This window comes from Oncorhynchus nerka, linkage group LG20 (genome assembly GCF_034236695.1).
Source record: "Oncorhynchus nerka isolate Pitt River linkage group LG20, Oner_Uvic_2.0, whole genome shotgun sequence".
Lineage (NCBI taxonomy): Eukaryota > Metazoa > Chordata > Actinopteri > Salmoniformes > Salmonidae > Oncorhynchus > Oncorhynchus nerka.
In genome coordinates, this window is record NC_088415.1 from 1796415 (window position 1) to 1812470 (window position 16056).

At 46.1% G+C, this 16056-nt stretch overlaps 1 protein-coding gene across 1 annotated transcript in view; it reads right to left on the bottom strand.

Moving 5' to 3' along the window:
- Positions 1–325: 325 nt before the first annotated feature.
- The window catches only part of LOC135562780 (nerve growth factor-like), a 100917-nt gene continuing 85186 nt past the window's right edge, over positions 326–16056 (bottom strand). Inside the window, exon 2 of the mRNA XM_065005120.1 lies at positions 326–3353. Within this exon, the coding sequence (XP_064861192.1) occupies positions 2419–3342 (924 nt within the window). The 5' untranslated portion in view covers positions 3343–3353 and the 3' untranslated portion in view covers positions 326–2418. The remainder of the gene's footprint in view (positions 3354–16056) is intronic.

Genomic DNA, 16056 nt, shown 5'->3' on the forward strand with positions numbered 1-16056 from the left:
GGAGACAGGAGAGAAAAGACAGGAGGCAGGAGACAGGAGACAGGAGACATGAGGCAGGAGACAGGAGACAGGAGAGAAAAGACAGGAGGCAGGAGACGGAGACAGGAGACAAAAGACAGGAGGCAGGAGACAGGAGGCAGGCGACGGAGACAGGAGGCAGGAGACAGGAGGCAGGAGACAGGAGACAGGAGGCAGGAGACAGGAGGCAGGAGACAGGAGGCAGGAGGCAGGAGGCAGGAGACAGGAGGCAGGAGACAGGAGGCAGGAGACAGGAGACAGGAGACAGGAGACAGGAGACAGGAGGCAGGAGGCAGGAGACAGGAGGCAGGAGACAGGAGGCAGGAGACAGGAGACAGGCATGTACTGAAGTGTTTAATAAATAACAGCATCATCATCAACAACAACAAGTTGAATTCATGATGTACAGTGCCTTCGAATGGTATTCAGACCCCTTGACTTTTTCCACATTTTGTTACTTTACAGCCTTACACTAAAATGTATTAAATAGTTTCCCCCCTCATCAATCTACACACAATACCCCGTAATGACAAAGAGAAAATAGTTTTTTAGAAATTGTTGCTAATTTATATTAAAAAAATTAACTAAAAATAAATCACATTTAAGTAAGTTTTCAGACCCTTTACTTGTGCTTAGGGTCGTTGTCCTGTTGGAAGGTGAACCTTCGCCCCAGTCTGAGGTCCTGAGGCTCTGGAGCAGGTTTTCATCAAGGATCTCTCTGTACTTTGCTCTGTTCATCTTTCCCTCGATCCTGACTAGTCTCCCAGTCCCTGCTGCTGAAAAACATCCCCACAGCATGATGCTGCCTCCACCATGCTTCACCGTAGGGATGGTGCCAGGTTTCCTCCAGATGTGATGCTTGGTATTCAGGCCAAAGAGTTCCATCTTGTTTTCATCAGACCAGAGAATCTTGTTTCTTATGGTCTGAGAGTCTTTAGGTGCCTTTTGGCAAACTCCAAGTGGGCTGTCATGTGCCTTTTAATGAGGAGCTGCTTCCGTCTGGCCACTCTACCATACAGGCCTGATTGGTGGAGTGCTGCAGAGATGGTTGTCCTTCTGGAAGGTTCTCCCATCTCCACATGTGGAACTCTAGAGCTCTGTCAGAGTGACCATCGGGTTCTTGGTCACCTCCCTGACCAAGGCCCTTCTTTCCTGATTGCTTAGTTAGGCCAGGCGGCCAGCTCTAGGAAGAGTCTTGGTGGTTCAATTTCGAGTCTCATATCAAAGGGTCTGAATACTTATGTAAATAAGGTATTTCTGTTGTGAATTGTGATACATTTGCAAAAATGTCTACAAACCTGTTTTCTCTTTGTCATTATGGGGTATTGTGTGTAGTTAGATGAGCCATTTATTTTATTTGAATAATTTTCGAATAAGGCTGTAACGTAAGAAAATGTTGAAAAGTCATGGGGTCTGAATAGTTACCGAAGGCCCTGTATATATACACTTATTTAATATATATTCCACTGTATAAACTATAAATATGACATGCAGTCCTCATAAGTTAGAAGAACCAGAAATCTGACTGAGGTAGGGAGAGGGGAAGGGGCTGGTCGGATACAGGTGAGTGTGTCTATGTGTGGGAGTGTGTCTGTGTGTGGGAGTGTGTCTGTGTGTGGGAGAGGGGAAGGGGCTGGTCGGATACAGGTGAGTGTGTCTGTGTGTGGGAGTGTGGGAGTGTGTCTGTGTGTGTGAGTGTGTCTGTGTGTGGGAGTGTGTATCTGTGTGTGGGAGTGTGTCTGTGTGTGGGAGTGTGTCTGTGTGTGGGAGTGTGTATCTGTGTGTGGGAGTGTGTCTGTGTGTGGGAGTGTGTCTGTGTGTGGGAGTGTGTCTGTGTGTGGGAGTGTGTGTGGGAGTGTGTGTGGGAGTGTGTGTGGGAGTGTGTCTGTGTGTGGGAGTGTGTCTGTGTGTGGGAGTGTGTGGGAGTGTGTGTGGGAGTGTGTCTGTGTGTGGGAGTGTGTCTGTGTGGGAGTGTGTCTGTGTGTGGGAGTGTGTCTGTGTGTGGGAGTGTGTCTGTGTGTGGGAGTGTGTCTGTGTGTGGGAGTGTGTCTGTGTGTGGGAGTGTGTCTGTGTGTGGGAGTGTGTCTGTGTGTGTGGGAGTGTGTCTGTGTGTGTGGGAGTGTGTCTGTGTGTGGGAGTGTGTCTGTGTGTGGGAGTGTGTCTGTGTGGGAGTGTGTCTGTGTGTGGGAGTGTGTCTGTGTGTGGGAGTGTGTCTGTGTGTGGGAGTGTGTCTCTGTGTGTGGGAGTGTGTCTCTGTGTGGGAGGGGAGTCTAACACTACAATACATCCGTAGTGGCTGTTTCAAGGTTGTTTACGTGTCTGACTGTGCAATCGGTGTTTGTTTGTGTGTGTGTGTGTGTGTGTGTATATATTTGGGTCCATAGTCCTAGGGGTGAGAGGTCAGTGCCTCCAGGACTTGCGGCTGAGGACACACACACACGCTGCGTTGATGCGTATCAGCCTCCACGCCGTCTGCTCCTTGGACTTGGTGAGCGCGCGCACGTACGTGTGCGTGTTGGTGCAGTACGAGTTCCAGTGACGGCTGTCGATGCCGCGGCACCCTGCTTTAGAAATGCCTCCACTGGCCCCTCCCCCAGCCCCAGCTCCGCCCCCCGGGAGTGTGGCCACGCGGCAGGTGGTCTCGTAGAAGAACTGTCTCTTGCGGACGTTGTCTATCTTCACCTCTGGCAGAACCTCCACCTCGTTGCCGGCGATGTCTGTGGCCTTGGTCAGGTTCCCCAACCACACGCTGATGCTGTCGCACACGGAGTATTCCCCCCTGTGCATAGGCTGCCCCCCCGCTCTCCGCCTCACCCTCACTCCCCCATCCCTCACCCCTTCCTCCTCATCCCCTGTCTCCCCCCCTAGGGTGTGGTGAGAAGGGGGTACGTCGCTGAAGACGACGCGTGATGAGGTGCGGTACTTCCGCTTGCTGAACAGTTTGGGGTCCACCTCAGGGATGGAGGGGGAAGAGGAGGAGTCTGTCTCAGAGTGGCCCAGGGAAGAACTCCTGTCCTGGGGTAGAGAGGCTGGTCTGTGGGCCTGTCTGGTCCGGCTGGGTCTCTGCTGAGTGTCCCTGTCTGCTGCTGGCTGCTCCTGCTGAGGTGACACTGACAGGCGGGCCATCCTCTGTAGTTCTGCTCTGCCATTGGCTGCTGAGTGGTGTTCTGTTCTGCCATTGGCTGCTGTGTGCTGTTCTGCTCTGCCATTGGCTGCTGTGTGCTGTCCTGCACTGTGGTTGGCAGCCACCGGGCCCAGGGCCCCTTCCATGTTCAGTACAGCCTGGATGCCAATGAGCAGGAGCACCAACAGCAACGACCTCATGGGCACACGTCCTGTCAACAACAACACACGTCATGTCAACAACAACACACGTCCTGTCAACAACAACACACGTCCTGTCAACAACAACACACGTCCTGTCAACAACAACACACGTCCTGTCAACAACAACACACGTCATGTCAACAACAACACACGTCCTGTCAACAACAACACACATCCTGTCAACAACACACGTCCTGTCAACAACAACACACGTCCTGTCAACAACAACACACGTCATGTCAACAACAACACACGTCCTGTCAACAACAACACATGTCCTGTCAACAACAACACATGTCCTGTCAACAACAACACACATCCTGTCAACAACAACACACGTCCTGTCAACAACACACGTCCTGTCAACAACAACACACGTCCTGTCAACAACACACGTCCTGTCAACAACACACATCCTGTCAACAACAACACACCCTGTCAACAACAACAACAACACACATCCTGTCAACAACAACACACGTCCTGTCAACAACACACATCCTGTCAACAACAACACACCCTGTCAACAACAACAACAACACACATCCTGTCAACAACAACACATGTCCTGTCAACAACACACATCCTGTAAACAATAGCAACACAAAACCTGTCAACAACAACATTCCCTGTCAACAACAACACATGTCCTGTCAACAACACACATCATGTAAACAACAACACATGTCCTGTCAACAACAACATACCCTGTCAACAACAACACATGTCCTGTCAACAACACACATCCTGTAAACAATAGCAACACAAAACCTGTCAACAACAACATTCCCTGTCAACAACAACACATGTCCTGTCAACAACACACATCCTGTAAACAACAACACACGTCCTGTAAACAACAACACATGTCCTGTCAACAACAACACACCCTGTCAACCCCAACACACCCTGTCAAAAACAACACACATCCTGTAAACAATAGCAACACAAAACCTGTCAACAACAACATTCCCTGTCAACAACAACACACACCCTGTCAACAACAACACGCCCTGTCAACAACAACACATGTCCTGTCAACAAGACACATCCTGTAAACAATAGCAACACAAAACCTGTCAACAACAACATTCCCTGTCAACAACAACACACCCTGTCAACAACAACACACGTCCTGTAAACAACAACAACATGGGTCCTGTCAACAACAACACACGACCTGTCAACAACAACACACCCTGTCAACAACAACACACCATGTCAACAACAACACACGTCCTATCAACAACAACAACATGGGTCCTGTCAACAACAACACACGTCCTGTCAACAACAACACACGACCTGTCAACACCAGCACACGTCCTGTCAACAATAACAACACAAGTCAAGTCCTGTCAACAACAACACACATCCTGTCAACAATAACAACACAATCAAGACCTGTCAACAACAACACACGTCCTGTCAACAACAACACACCCTGTCAACAATAGAAATATAAGTCAAGTCCTGTCAACATCAAAACATGTCCTGTCAACAACAACACACGACCTGTCAACACCAGCACACGTCCTGTCAACAACAACACACCCTGTCAACAACAACACACCCTGTCAACAACAACACACGTCCTATCAACAACAACAACATGGGTCCTGTCAACAACAACACACGTCCTGTCAACAACAACACACGACCTGTCAACACCAGCACACGTCCTGTCAACAATAACAACACAAGTCAAGTCCTGTCAACAACAACACACATCCTGTCAACAATAACAACACAATCAAGACCTGTCAACAACAACACACGTCCTGTCAACAACAACACACCCTGTCAACAATAGAAATATAAGTCAAGTCCTGTCAACATCAAAACATGTCCTGTCAACAACAACACACGACCTGTCAACAATAACACACGTTCTGTCAACAATAACAACACAAGTCAAGTCCTGTCAACATCAAAACATGTCCTATCAACAACAACACACGTCCTGTCAACAACAACACTCGCCCTGTCAACAACAACACATGTCCTGTCAACAACACACATCCTGTAAACAATAGCAACACAAAACCTGTCAACAACAACATTCCCTGTCAACAACAACACACCCTGTCAACAACAACACACGTCCTGTAAACAACAACAACATGGGTCCTGTCAACAACAACACACGTCCTGTCAACAATAACACACATCCTGTCAACAATAACAAACCACACCCTGTCAACAACAACACACGTCCTGTCAACAATAACAAACCACATCCTGTCAACAACAACACACGTCCTGTCAAAAATAACCCGCGTCCGGTCAAAAACAACACACGTCCTGTCAACAATAACCCACGTCCGGTCAAAAACAACACACACCCTGTCAACAACAACACACATTCTGTCAACAATAACAACACAATCAAGACCTGTCAACAACAACACACGTCCTATCAACAACAACAACATGGGTCCTGTCAACAACAACACACGTCCTGTCAACAACAACACACGACCTGTCAACACCAGCACACGTCCTGTCAACAATAACAACACAAGTCAAGTCCTGTCAACAACAACACACATCCTGTCAACAATAACAACACAATCAAGACCTGTCAACAACAACACACGTCCTGTCAACAACAACACACCCTGTCAACAATAGAAATATAAGTCAAGTCCTGTCAACATCAAAACATGTCCTGTCAACAACAACACACGACCTGTCAACAATAACACACGTTCTGTCAACAATAACAACACAAGTCAAGTCCTGTCAACATCAAAACATGTCCTATCAACAACAACACACGTCCTGTCAACAACAACACTCGCCCTGTCAACAACAACACATGTCCTGTCAACAACACACATCCTGTAAACAATAGCAACACAAAACCTGTCAACAACAACATTCCCTGTCAACAACAACACACCCTGTCAACAACAACACACGTCCTGTAAACAACAACAACATGGGTCCTGTCAACAACAACACACGTCCTGTCAACAATAACACACATCCTGTCAACAATAACAAACCACACCCTGTCAACAACAACACACGTCCTGTCAACAATAACAAACCACATCCTGTCAACAACAACACACGTCCTGTCAAAAATAACCCGCGTCCGGTCAAAAACAACACACGTCCTGTCAACAATAACCCACGTCCGGTCAAAAACAACACACACCCTGTCAACAACAACACACATTCTGTCAACAATAACAACACAATCAAGACCTGTCAACAACAACACACGTCCTATCAACAACAACAACATGGGTCCTGTCAACAACAACACACGTCCTGTCAACAACAACACACGACCTGTCAACACCAGCACACGTCCTGTCAACAATAACAACACAAGTCAAGTCCTGTCAACAACAACACACATCCTGTCAACAATAACAACACAATCAAGACCTGTCAACAACAACACACGTCCTGTCAACAACAACACACCCTGTCAACAATAGAAATATAAGTCAAGTCCTGTCAACATCAAAACATGTCCTGTCAACAACAACACACGACCTGTCAACAATAACACACGTTCTGTCAACAATAACAACACAAGTCAAGTCCTGTCAACATCAAAACATGTCCTATCAACAACAACACACGTCCTGTCAACAACAACACTCGCCCTGTCAACAACAACACATGTCCTGTCAACAACACACATCCTGTAAACAATAGCAACACAAAACCTGTCAACAACAACATTCCCTGTCAACAACAACACACCCTGTCAACAACAACACACGTCCTGTAAACAACAACAACATGGGTCCTGTCAACAATAACACACATCCTGTCAACAATAACAAACCACACCCTGTCAACAACAACACACGTCCTGTCAACAATAACAAACCACATCCTGTCAACAACAACACACGTCCTGTCAAAAATAACCCGCGTCCGGTCAAAAACAACACACGTCCTGTCAACAATAACCCACGTCCGGTCAAAAACAACACACACCCTGTCAACAACAACACACATTCTGTCAACAATAACAACACAATCAAGACCTGTCAACAACAACACACGTCCTGTCAACAACAACACACCCTGTCAACAATAGAAATATAAGTCAAGTCCTGTCAACATCAAAACATGTCCTGTCAACAATAACACACATCCTGTCAACAATAACAAACCACACCCTGTCAACAACAACACACGTCCTGTCAACAATAACAAACCACATCCTGTCAACAACAACACACGTCCTGTCAACAATAACCCGCGTCCGGTCAAAAACAACACACACCCTGTCAACAACAACACACATTCTGTCAACAATAACAACATAAGTCAAGTCCTGTCAACATCAAAACATGTCCTGTCAACAACAACACACGACCTGTCAACAATAACACACGTTCTGTCAACAATAACAACACAAGCAAGTCCTGTCAACAATAACACATGTCCTGTCAACAACAACACACGACCTGTCAACAATAACACACGTTCTGTCAACAATAACAACACAAGTCAAGTCCTGTCAACAATAACACATGTCCTGTCAACAACAACACACACCCTGTCAACAACAACACACATTCTGTCAACAATAACAACACAAGTCAAGTCCTGTCAACAACAACACACGTTCTGTCAACAATAACAACACACCCTGTCAACAACAACACACGACCTGTCAACAATAACACACGTTCTGTCAACAATAACAACAGAAAAACTCTCACACCCTCTCACACACTTTCACACCCTCTCACAGTTCTCACATACTCTCACACATTCTCACACCCTCTCACACACTCTCACACCCTCTCACACACTCACACACACTCTCACATCCTCTCACAGTTCTCACACACTCTCACACCCTCTCACACACTCTCACACCCTCTCACACAATCACACACTCTCACACCCTCTCACAGTTCTCACATACTCTCACACCCTCTCACAGTTCTCACATACTCTCACACATTCTCACACCCTCTCACACACTCACACACACTCACATCCTCTCACAGTTCTCACACACTCTCACACCCTCTCACACCCTCTCACACCTTCTCACAACCTCTCACACCCTCTCACAGCTCTCACACCCTCTCACACCCTCTCACACATTCTCACACCCTCTCACACCCTCTCACAGTTCTCACACCCTCTCACACCCTCTCACACCCTCTCACACACTCTCACACCCTCTCACACCCTCTCACACCCTCAATGGACGCATCCACAAATACAGGCACGTGTATGGTCTACACATGTGTACTTTTATGTCTATACATTTCTGACATAGTGAGAACAGCAAATAGTGAGAACACCTTGCCTGTTAATACATACAGGGAGGAGACGATTACATGGCTCTATACAGGAAGTAGAAAATAACATGGCTCTATACAGGAAGTAGAAAATAACATGGCTCTATACAGGAAGTAGAAAATAACATGGCTCTATACAGGAAGTAGAAAATAACATGGCTCTATACAGGAAGTAGAAAATAACATGGCTCTATACAGGAAGTAGAAAATAACATGGCTCTATACAGGAAGTAGAAAATAACATGGCTCTATACAGGGAGTAGAAAATAACATGGCTCTATACAGGTAGGAGACGATTACATGGCTCTATAAAGGAAGTAGAAAATAACATGGCTCTATACAGGAAGTAGAAAATAACATGGCTCTATACAGGAAGTAGAAAATAACATGGCTCTATACAGGGAGTATAAAATAACATGGCTCTATACAGGGAGGAGACGATTACATGGCTCTATACAGGAAGTAAAAAATAACATGGCTCTATACAGGAAGTAGAAAATAACATGGCTCTATACAGGAAGTAGAAAATAACATGGCTCTATACAGAAAGTAGAAAATAACATGGCTCTATACAGTAAGTAGAAAATAACATGGCTCTATACAAGGAGGAGACGATTACATGGCTATATACAGGAAGTAAAAAATAACATGGCTCTATACAGGAAGTAGAAAATAACATGGCTCTATACAGGGAGTAGAAAATAACATGGCTCTATATAGGAAGTAGAAAATAACATGGCTCTATACAGGAAGTAGAAAATAACATGGCTCTATACAGGGAGTAGAAAATATCATGGCTATATACAAGGAGGAGACGATTACATGGCTATATACAGGAAGTAAAAAATAACATGGCTCTATACAGGAAGTAGAAAATAACATGGCTCTATACAGGGAGTAGAAAATAACATGGCTCTATATAGGAAGTAGAAAATAACATGGCTCTATACAGGAAGTAGAAAATAACATGGCTCTATACAGGGAGTAGAAAATATCATGGCTATATACAAGGAGGAGACGATTACATGGCTATATACAGGAAGTAGAAAATAACATGGCTCTATACAGGAAGTAGAAAATAACATGGCTCTATACAAGGAGGAGACGATTACATGGCTATATACAGGAAGTAGAAAATAACATGGATCTATACAGGAAGTAGAAAATAACATGGCACTATACAGGAAGTAGAAAATAACATGGCTCTATACAGGAAGTAGAAAATAACATGGCTCTATATAGGGAGTAGAAAATAACATGGCTCTATACAGGGAGGAGACGATTACATGGCTCTATAAAGGAAGTAGAAAATTACATGGCTCTATACAGCAAGTAGAAAATAATATGGCTCTATACAGGAAGTAGAAAATAACATGGCTCTATACAGGGAGTATAAAATAACATGGCTCTATACAGGGAGTATAAAATAACATGGCTCTATACAGGGAGGAGACGATTACATGGCTCTATACAGGAAGTAAAAAATAACATGGCTCTATACAGGAAGTAGAAAATAACATGGCTCTATACAGAAAGTAGAAAATAACATGGCTCTATACAGGGAGTAGAAAATAACATGGCTCTATATAGGAAGTAGAAAATAACATGGCTCTATACAGGAAGTAGAAAATAACATGGCTCTATACAGGGAGTAGAAAATATCTTGGCTCTATACAAGGAGGAGACGATTACATGGCTATATACAGGAAGTAGAAAATAACATGGCTCTATACAGGAAGTAGAAAATTGCATGGCTCTATACAAGGAGGAGACGATTACATGGCTATATACAGGAAGTAGAAAATAACATGGATCTATACAGGAAGTAGAAAATAACATGGCTCTATATAGGGAGTAGAAAATAACATGGCTCTATACAGGGAGTATGAAAATAACATGGCTCTATACAGGAAGTAGAAGATAACATGGCTATATACAGGAAGTAGAAAATAACATGGCTATATACAGGAAGTAGAAAATAACATGGCTCTATACAGGAAGTAGAAAATAACATGGCTCTATACAGGGAGTAGAAAATAACATGGCTCTATACAGGAAGTAGAAGATAACATGGCTCTATACAGTGGAGGTCTCCCTGAACTGGCTGTAGTGTGGAGGTCTCCCTGAACAGGTCTCATTGAACTGGCTGTAGTGTGGAGGTCTACCTGAACAGGTCTCATTGAACTGGCTGTAGCGTGGAGGTCTCCCTGAACAGGTCTCATTGAACTGGCTATAGCGTGGAGGTCTCGCTGAACAGGTCTCCCTGAACTGGCTGTAGTGTGGAGGTCTCCCTGAACAGGTCTCCCAGAACTGGCTGTAGTGTGGAGGTCTCCCAGAACTGGCTGTAGTGTGGAGGTCTCCCTGAACAGGTCTCCCTGAACTGGCTGTAGTGTAGTGTGGAGGTCTCCCTGAACAGGTCTCCCTGAACTGGCTGTAGTGTGGAGGTCTCCCTGAACAGGTCTCCCAGAACTGGCTGTAGTGTGGAGGTCTCCCAGAACTGGCTGTAGTGTGGCGGTCTACCTGAACTGGCTGTAGTGTGGAGGTCTACCTGAACTGGCTGTAGTGTGGCGGTCTACCTGAACTGGCTGTAGTGTGGAGGTCTACCTGAACTGGCTGTAGTGTGGAGGTCTACCTGAACTGGCTGTAGTGTGGAGGTCTCATTGAACTCACATCACATACACATACAGCACCATGGCCATGGCCCAGAGAACATGTTTTAAGGCACCTGGCTGGGCTGCTATAGGTTTTTAGGTTTCCGCTGTGCAGGGAGGAGGTATGTTTAGGTTAATCTGAAGTTGGGTTTATTTCTGCTTTACTTTCTAACGTTCTAAAGTTATTTTGTTGAGAACATCAATCCAATCAAGCAGCGCTCAGAGAACATTGTTATGACATACTTTGGTCAGGTACATTAGGGATAACACTATGCTCTCTCTCTCTCTCTCTCTCCCTCCTTCTCTCTCTCTCCCTCCTTCTCTCTCTCTCTCTCTCTCGCTCTCTCTCTCTCTGTGTCTCTCTCTCTCTCTCTCTGTCTCTCTCTCTCTCTCTCTCTCTCCCTCCTTCTCTCTCTCTCTCTGTCTCTCTCTCTCGCTCTCTCTCTCTCTCCCTCCCTCCTTCTCCCCCCCTCTCTCTCTCTCTCTCCCTCTCTCTCTCTCTCTCTCTCTCCCCTCCCCTCTTCCTCTGTCTGTTTTCCTTTTCCCCTTTCTCTGTCTCTCTCCCTCCCTCCCTCCCCCTTTCCCCTCTCTCTCTCTGTCTCTCTCTCTCTCTCTCCCCCCTCTCTCTCGATCACTCTCTCCCTCCATCCCTCTCTCCCTCTCTCTCCTTTTCCACTCCCCCCTTTCCTTCTCTCTCTCTCTCTCTCTCTCTCTCTCTCTCTCTCTCTCACACATCTGTCATTGACTGAGCTCTTTGGATCCTAATGATACAAAGCTTTAGAACACACAGTGGATTGTGGTTTAGTCATCTCCTCTGGTCCCATTGTGACCAGGGTGCTGATCTGAAACACACACACACACACACACACACACACACACACACACACACACACACACACGGTCATCTCCAAAGCCAACACCTGCTTTGGCCGCCTTTCCTTCCAGTTCTCTTCTGCCAATGCCTGGAACGAATTGCAAATATCACTGAAGTTGGAAACTCATATCTCCCTCACTAACTTTAAGCTTCAGCTGTCAGAGCAGCTTACTGCAGTTGTACACAGCCCATCTGTAAATAGCCCATCCATCCAACTACCTACCTCATCCCCATATCTGTTTTTGTTTTTCTGCTCTTTTGTACACCAGTATTTCTACTTGCACATCCTCATCTGCACAATCTATCACTCCAGTGTTAATTGCTCAATTGTAATTTCTTCACCACTATGGCCTGTTTAGAACCTTACCTCCTGTCAGATTTCGAAGGCGTGCACATCACCCACCGCTTCCAAGTATATTACTCGCCAATGTCCAGTCTCTAGACAACAAGGTAGACGAAATTAGGGCAAGGGTTGCTTTCCAGAGAGACAACAGGGATTGTTACATACTCTGTTTCACTGAAACTAGGCTCTATCGGGATATGTTGTCTGAGTCGGTACAGCCACCGGGATTCTCTATGCGTCGTGCCGACAGATATAAACATCTCTCTGCGAAGAAGAAGGGCGGGAGTGTGTGCTTCATGATTAACGACTCATGTCGTAATTGTAATAACATACAGGAACTCAAGTCCTTTTTTTCACCTGACCTAGAATTCTTCACAATCAAATGCCGACATATTATCTCCCAAGAGAATTCTTGTCAGTTATTGTCACAGCCGTGTATATCCCCCCTCAAACAGATACCACGACGGCCCTCAAGGAACTTCACTGGACTCTATGCAAATTGGAAACCATATATCCTGAGGCTGCACTTATTTAGCTTGGTATTTTAACAAAGGAAATTTGACAACAAGGCTACCTAAAGTCTATCGGCATATTGATTGTAGCGCTCGCGCTGGAAAAACACTGGATCACTGCTACTCTAACTTCCTCGATGCATACAAGGCCCTCCCCCGCCCTCCTTTTGGCAAATCTGACGACGACTCCATTTTGCTCCTCCCATCCTATAGGCAGAAACTCAAACAGGATGTACAATAACTATTCAAAGCTGGTCTGACCAATCGGAATCCATGATTCAAGATGGTTTTGATCACGTGGACTGGGAGCCTCAGATAATAATATTGATTGATACGATGATTCGGTGATTGAGTTTATAAGGAAGTACATAGGAGATGTTGTACCCACTGTGACTATTAAAACCTACCCTAACCAGAAACCGTGGATAGATGGTGGCATTCGCACAAATCTCCCAGTCACGCCTGGTTGTGATAGAGCCTGGCTTTGAACAAGGGTGTGTGTAGTGACGCCACTGAGATGCCTTAGACCGCTGTACCACTCGGGAACCTAGTCAAGGACCATATCACCTCCACCTTACCTGCCACCCTAGACCCACTTCAACTTGCATACCACCCCAACAGGTCCACAGACGATGCAATCGCCATCACACTGCACACTGCCCTATCACATCTGGACAGGAGGAATACCTATGTAAGAATGCTGTTCATTGACTACAGCTCAGCATTCAACACCATCGTACCCTCCAAGCTCATCATTAAGCTGGAGGCCCTGGGTCTCAAACCCGCCCTATGCCATTGGGTCCTGGACTTCCTGACTGGCCACCCCCAGGTGGTGAAGGTAGAAAACAACATTTCTCTTCACTGTTCCTTAACACTGGGGCCCCACAAGGGTGTGTGATCACCCCCCTCCTGTACTCTCTGTTCACCCATGACTGCGTCGCCATGCATACCTCCAACTCAATCATCAAGTTTGCAGATGACACAACAATGATGAGACAGCCTACAGGGAGGAGGTGAGGGCACTCAGAGTGTGGCGTCAGGAAAACAGCAGAGGGAGCACCCCCCTATCCACATCGACAGGACAGCAGTAGAGAAGGTGGGAAGTTCTTCCACGTACACATCACAGACAAACTGAATTGATCCACCCACACAGACAGTGTGGTGAAGAAAGCCCAATAGCGCCTCTTAAACCTCAGGAAGATGAAGAAATTTGGATTGTCACCTAAAACCCTCACAAACTTTTACAGATGCACAATCGAGAGCATCCTATCGGGCTGTATCACAGCCTGGTACGGCAACTGCTCCGCCCTCAATTACAGGGCTCTCCAGAGGGTGGTGAGGTCTGCACAACGCATCACCGGGAGCAAACTACCTGCCCTCCAGGACACCTACACCACCCGATGTCACAGGAATGCCATAAAGATAATCAAGGACAACAACCACCCGAGCCACTGCCTGTTCACTCCGCTATCATCTGAAGGCGAGATCAGTACAGGTGCATCAAAGCTGGGACCGAGAGACTGAAAAACAGCTTCTATCTCAAGGCCATCAGACTGTTAAACAGCCACCACTAACACAGAGTGGCTGCTGCCAACATTGACTAAAATCATTGGCACTTCATCCCATATGTATATATTGTATTTTATACCATCTATAGCATCTTGCCAAGGCCACTCTGTTATTGTTCATATTTATATGTATATATTCTTATTCGTATTCCATCCCTTTACTTAGATTTGTGTGTATCAAGTAGTTGTTGTGGAACTGTTAGATTACTTGTTAGATATTACTGCAGTGTTGGAACTAGAAGCACAAGCATTTTGCTATACCATACATTTAGCAATAACATCTGCTAACCATGTTTACGCGACCAATACATTTAAAAGAAAAGTATTTGATTTATTACACAGTACAACACGGTAAAACACGGTTCAACACGGTTCAACAGGGTTCAACACCGTTCAACACGGTTCAACACGGTTCAACAGGGTTCGACACGGTTCAACAGGGTTCAACACGGTTCAACAGGGTTCAACACGGTTCAACAGGGTTCAACACCGTTCAACACGGTTCAACACGGTTCAACACCGTTCAACACCGTTCAACACGGTTCAACAGGGTTCAACACGGTTCAACAGGGTTCGACACGGTTCAACAGGGTTCAACACGGTTCAACACGGTTCAACAGGGTTCAACACGGTTCAACACGGTTCAACACCGTTCAACACCGTTCAACACGGTTCAACACCGTTCAACAGGGTTCAACACGGTTCAACAGGGTTCAACACGGTTCAACAGGGTTCGACACGGTTCAACAGGGTTCAACAGGGTTCAACACGGTTCAACAGGGTTCAACAGGGTTCAACACCGTTCAACACCGTTCAACACGGTTCAACACCGTTCAACACCGTTCAACACGGTTCAACAGGGTTCAACACGGTTCAACACCGTTCAACACGGTTCAACAGGGATCAACAGGGTTCAACACGGTTCAACACGGTTCAACAGGGTTCAACACGGTTCAACACGGTTCAACACGGTTCAACAGGGTTCAACACCGTTCAACACGGTTCGACACGGTTCGACAGGGTTCGACACGGTTCGACACGGTTCGACACCGTTCGACACGGTTCAACAGGGTTCAACACGGTTCAACAGGGTTCAACACGGTTCAACACGGTTCAACACGGTTCAACAGGGTTCAACACGGTTCAACACGGTTCAACACGGTTCAACAGGGTTCAACAGGGTTCAACACGGTTCAACACGGTTCAACAGGGTTCAACACCGTTCAACAGGGTTCAACACGGTTCAACACCGTTCAACAGGGTTCAACACCGTTCAACAGGGTTCAACACCGTTCAACAGGGTTCAACACGGTTCAACACCGTTCAACACCGTTCAACACGGTTCAACACGGTTCAACACCGTTCAACAGGGTTCAACACGGTTCAACAGGGTTCAACACCGTTCAACACGATTCAACAGGGTTCAACACGGTTCAACACCGTTCAACACGGTTCAACACGGTTCAACA